Raw genomic sequence first — 6,000 nt, 5'->3', positions numbered from 1 at the left:
CCTGGCCCTCAGGAAAAGGCTTTAAAAAATCACTTATTTGTTCATTTTGATGATGTAAATGTACATCTGGTTAGTAAACACTGAGTTGCTTCTTCCTCTAATTTGTTTTGTGGTTCTGGACATTAGTGAGTCTGTACCCTCCAGAAGGATCTAAATATCCATGTTGAACCCCTGAATCTATCCTTCCTTGTCAGGTGACCTCACTAACAAGGGATAGAACTGGGCAAGGATCTTGGGCTTGCTTATTGTTTGAGCCTGTCTGTGGTTATCACAAGCTGGTTCTCCTAGTAACCCTTGCCCAGTCAGCCTGAACAGAATTTTGTGAGGGTTGATTATGACCCTGCTTTTAAATCTTGTTATCAGACAAGGAGACCATGGGCCTGGGTGAAAGCTCCAGACTCATTCCAGTCTAATCTTCTTTTGGCCAGCAAGAAAAACTCACATCCAATTTACCATCTCTGGGGAGAGCTAATTGCATTTCATTTCAAGTTGTCCAGTTACTAGAAGGACGCTAGTTCACGCATATCTTACACATGTGTGTATATCTGCAGAGACACAGGTAGATGCTTGTTTATATGTAGGAACCCCCTGTGTGTGGACAAAGGCATTCTTGTGGTCCACACCAGCCCTCTGCACACATATACACACACTTGTGCTTCAGCACATTTTATCACACATCCCAGATTGAGGCCACTCAGGAGGGTGGAAAGGGAAGATTAGGAACAAAAGGAGAAGTGAAACTACAAAGTCCCGCCCTGTCAGCATTAACTCGAGTATAAGACATGGACTTGGGGACAGACAGACAGACTCTTGGGGCCTGCCAATTCTCAAAATGTCCACAGGGTCCTCCATTCTCTGGCTGGTGATTGATCTGGGGCTGCTGTATCTGAGTAAGTGTCTAAACATTCTGTGTAGGAGCCTCAGGGAAACAGAAGCCCCTTCCCCCCCTTCTCCCCTGAACCCCCAGCCTTTCTTCTTAGGAGACTTACTCTCCATCCTTAGCGCATGAGATTTTTTTTTTTTTTTTTTGTCCTGAAAGTAGTATGAAGGTTTTAGGGGAGGGGAGCAGGGACATTTGTTTTCCTGTCAAGACCTGCAATTTTTGACAGGATGCAGAAATAAAAGGTTGGACATGTGAAAAAGACAACTGTCCACTGCAGATGCTGACGGCACAGTAATAGCCAGGGAAGCTTGTTCTGCTCAGAACTCTTTAGAGTTCTCATTCTTGGCTTTAGTTTCAGGGATTTCCTGTGTCCTTTTGTTTTGTTTTGCTTTGCTGGGGGCAAGACTTCAAGGCTTCAAGGTGAAGTGTGTTTTCTGCATGTCAGTGCTGATTTTGGTTGCAAATGTCCATGCTTGGTCTGGGTCAGACTAGAGCTTATTCTCTTGGTGTTTTAAAGACTGATCAATCTGTACTGCATTGAAGGTGTATCTAGCTCACACTGATGTGAGTAGCTCTACTAACTGGCTCTTCCATGTAGGAAACAAGAAGCCTGGATGAGGCTGCTTTGAATGATTCTAAGAATTGACCTTATCAATAAAAGTTGTTAAAATCTGTAACTGCTTGTGCCTTAATCTTACAGAAAAGCTGCATGAGAAAACAACAAATGCTCCAAGGAAAATAGTCCTCCTCTCCCCATACCCCCACCAGTCATTTCTCTTGATTTTCTTTCTCCCTAACTCCATGCCCACTTCCAATTTCCTCTGAGGAGGGGCTTCCTGGCTAGCTTGGGTTGGTCCTCAGTGGAGACACACATTAGAGAACCTGTCACCCACAGGCCTTCTTTACTAAACTGCCTCTCTCCAGATGCCCTGCATGAGGTGAGGGGGTAAAGCTACCCCATCCCTTTCTTTGTCTTCTTTTGCCCTGGGAACTAGAGGTCTGTGTCCATCATTCCTGCTATTGGTCAGACACTGAGCCAGAACTTAAAGAATTTGAGAGGCACCTGCAGCACTGCTTCACCACTTATGAAGCTTCCCCCTTCAGGTGGGGACCAGAAACTTGAACTAGGTCCTTTGCACATTGTAACATGTTCACTCTAACAGGTGCATCACCATCCAGCCACTGAACTGTTTTCACTTGTACCTTCTCTCAAATGGCCCATTTAGAAGATAATGACCACAGAAAACAGAGCTGGCTGTGTGAGGACAAGACACTGACCAAGTCCTCCTCTTTGTCAAGGATGAAGCTGAGACTCAGTGGAGGAAGGGTTTTGCTCTCTACCTGTCCTCCTGTATAATTCCCAGAAAGGGGAATTGACTTGTCACCTTCCTTCCAGGATGCATTTGTAACCAGAAGTCTCAGTATCTTTCATTTTGTGTGCTAGTGTGTTACTAATTGCATCTGGTATTTGCTACTTCATTTCCTGAGAACCTCAGAGTGAGTTCTGAGGTGGGCATCCTCTCACCTTCTTGGTTTAGGATAATAATTGAGGTCAGGATTATAGCGGCTTTGCTCCTAGGAAACAGATGCAGGAATTGGTAAAATGATGTTTCTGATGGGTTCCTAGTGGATGCTTTTTTTCTGCCACACCAAGTAGTTTGCTTTCCTTTTCATAGCATTAATTTTTATTCAGAGGAGTAATACCAAAACACCCTTGCTGAAAAGATTAACAGGCTACAGGACTAAATCTCTTGAACTTCCACCCCCAACTCCTTTCCTCACACAGGTCACACAGGTGATCACACAGGTGATTATTGGCAGGTGATCTGAGCATATGCCCGACCAGACACATTTTTAAAAAATCACTTTACTTGTGGGGAGGGGACAATGGTTTATAGCAGAGTTGTTGACACATGAATACAACTTCTCCTCTTCCTATAGTGAAGTTTTACCCCCAATGTAGGTCCTTTTCCACTGTACCAAAAGATGCTTCTATGTATTTATCTGTTTATATCTTTATATAAACAATAACACCCAGCAATGAAAACTGTTTTATTTACTCTATAAAATGGTTTATATATGATGTGCTGCTTCACCCTTCTCATGCATTAATAAAACTTGCAAATTTTATGCCAGCTGATAAGAGGTCTGTCTCAACTTGTCCCTGTTCTTATCCATTTTCCATTTCCATGTTATGACTCTCATTTACTTATATAAACTTAGACAATCTTGTGAGGGTCTTCAGACACTGGGTAGATGATCAGTGATGTCACAGTGACTTGAAGAATTTGATTATGTACATTTCTTAGGTCACTGGTCTCAGAGACTCTGACTCAGGGTTGGACAATAAAAGTGTTTTTTTCCATTTCTCTTATTTTCTTTTTTTATTGCACCAGGCTTGCTGGCACTCACTACCTGCATGACTCTACCACTCTCAGTGGTCATTCCTCACCCCAGACCCTTTTTCTCTCTTTTGATAGAAGTTAAAACAGAAAGAGAAGACAGAGACAAAGAGAAGGAGTGATAGCTGTAGCACTGCTCCACTACTCATGAAGCTTTCTCAGTGCAGATGGTGACTGGAAATTTGAACCCAGGTCTTTGTGTGAGGTAATATGTACACTCTACTGGATGCAACACCTCCCAAACACAAATCTATATTTCTAACAAGCTCTGAACCCATGTTGATGAGCAGTTGAAGATGTGAAACACAGACACGTTGTTCTGGATAGCAATACTTTCCATCTCCTTCAGCCTTAATAGGAACTCTGGCATAAATGTTATATATGTATATATATATGACCCAGAGCAATAAACAGCTCTAGTTTACGGTGGTGCAAGGGAATTATCCAGGGATATTGAAGCCTTGGGCATGGAAGTCTTTTTCATAACCATTATGCTGTTTCCCCATGCTCCCTTTCCCCAGTATTTTCTCTTTCTTTCTTTATTGTTTTTAATTTATTTATTGGAGAATTAATGTTTTACATTCAACAGTAAATACAATAGTTTGTACATGCATAAAATTTCCCAGTTTTCCATATAACAGTACAACCCCACTTGGTCCTCAGTCATCCTTTTAGGACGTGTATCCCCCCCCCCCCCCGCAACCCACCTCAGAGTCTTTTACTGTGGTGCAATATACCAATTCCAGTTCAGGTTCTACTTGTGTTTTCTCTTCTGATCTTGTTTTTCAACTTCTGCCTGACAGAGAGATCATCCCATATTCATCCTTCTGTTTCTGACTTATTTCACTTAATATGAAATTTTCAAGGTCCATCCAAGATCAGCTGAAAATGGTGAAGTCACTGTTTTTAATAACTGAGTAGTATTCCATTGTGTATTATAGACCACAACTTGCTCAGCCACTCATCTGTTGTTGGACATCTGAGTCGCTTCCAGGTTTTGGCTGTTGCAGATTGTGCTGCTAGAAACATATGTGTACACAGATCTTTTTGGATGGGTGTGTTGAGTTCCTTAGGATGTATCCCCAGGAGAGGAATTGCAGGATCATAGGATAGGTCTAATTCTAGCCTTCTGAGGGTACTCCAGACTGTTCTCCACAGAGACTGGACCAATTTACATTCCCACAAGCAGTACAGGAGGATTCTTTTGACCCCATAACCTCTCCAGCATTTGCTGCTGTTACCTTTTCTGATGTATGACTTTCTCACAGGAGTGAAGTGGTATCTCATTGTTGTCTTGATTTACATTTCTCTGACAAAGACTTGGAGCATTTTTTCGTGTGTTTCTTGGCCTTTTGGATCTCTTCTGTGGTGAATATTCTGTCCATGTCCTCTCCCCATTTTTGGATGGTGTTATTTTTTTTTCTTGTTCTTGAGTTTATCAAGCTCATTATATATTTTGTTTATTAACCTCTTATCTGATGTGTGGCATGTAAAGATCTTCTCCCATTCTGTGAGGGGTCTCTTGGTTTGGGTATTCGTTTCTTTTGCTGTGCAGAAGCTTTTTAATTTGATGTAGTCCCAAAGGTTTATACTTACCATAGTCTTCTTTGTAATTGGATTCATTTCATTGAAGATGCCTTTAAAATATATGCGGAAAAAGAGTTCTGCCAGTATTTTCCTCTGAGTATCTGATAATTTCTGGTCTAACATACAAGTCCTTGTTTCACTTGAAATTTACTTATGTATTTGGTGAAATACAGTGGTTCAGTTTCATTGTTCTGCATGTTTCAACTCAGTTTTTCCAACACCATTTGTTGAAGAGACTCTGCTTTCCCCATTTAATAGTCTGAGCACCTTTGTCAAAGATTAGATGTCCATAGGTGTTGGGGCTTACTTCTGGGCTCTCAATTCTATTCCACTGGTCAGTGTGTCTATTTTTGTTCCAGTACCAAGCAGTTTTGATGACAATGGCTCTATAATACAGTTTGAGATCTAGGAGCGTGATGCCTCCAGTTCTGTTCTTTCTTATCAAGATTGTTTTGGCAATTCTAGGTCTTTTCTGGTTCCAGATAAACATTTGTAGCATTTGTTCTATTCTCCAAACAAATGTGGTTGGGATCTTGAGGAGATAGCATTAAATTTGTCTATGGTTCTGGGTAGTATATTAATTTGGATGATGTTAATTCTTCCAACCCATGAACATGGGATATCTTTTCACTTCTTTGTGTCTTTTTCAATTTCCTTGAGTAGTGACTCATAATTTTCTGTATACAAGTCTTTCACTTCTTTAGTTAGGTTTACTCCTAGATATTTTATTGTTTTTGTTGCTATAGTAAAAGGAATTGATTTCTGGATTTCAACTTCTTCTAACTTAAGTGTTTGCATAGAAGAATGCCACTGATTTTTGAATGTTAATTTTGTAGCCTGACTCCTTTCTGTATTGCCTGATCATTTCCAAAAGCTTCTTGGTGGGTTCCTTAGGTTTTTCTATGTATACTATATGTCATCTGAAAATAGGGAGAGTTTGACTTCTCTTCCAATCTCTATCTGTTTAATTCCTTGCTCTTGCCTGATTGCTATGGCAAGAACTTACAACACTATGTTGAATAATAATGGTGATATAATGGGCAGTCCTGTCTAGTACCTGATCTGAGGGGAAATGCTTCCAGTTTTTCAACATTGAGTATGATGCTGGCTGTAGGTTTGCTACGTATA

The 6,000-nt window shown here is 40.9% G+C and overlaps 1 protein-coding gene across 4 annotated transcripts in view; it reads left to right on the top strand.

The window, feature by feature from the left end:
• The first annotated feature begins 805 nt into the window (after positions 1-805).
• Positions 806-6,000, top strand: part of TIMD4 (T cell immunoglobulin and mucin domain containing 4) — a 48,637-nt gene continuing 43,442 nt past the window's right edge. For all 4 annotated transcript variants that reach the window (XM_060198048.1, XM_060198049.1, XM_016190619.2 and 1 more), the window contains exon 1: positions 806-890. In XM_060198048.1, coding sequence (XP_060054031.1) covers positions 833-890 — 58 coding nt within the window. In that variant the 5' untranslated portion in view covers positions 806-832. The remainder of the gene's footprint in view (positions 891-6,000) is intronic.

The sequence above is a fragment of the Erinaceus europaeus genome, chromosome 9 (assembly GCF_950295315.1).
Source record: "Erinaceus europaeus chromosome 9, mEriEur2.1, whole genome shotgun sequence".
Taxonomy (NCBI): domain Eukaryota; kingdom Metazoa; phylum Chordata; class Mammalia; order Eulipotyphla; family Erinaceidae; genus Erinaceus; species Erinaceus europaeus.
This window is presented reverse-complemented; position numbering and strand designations above follow the sequence as displayed.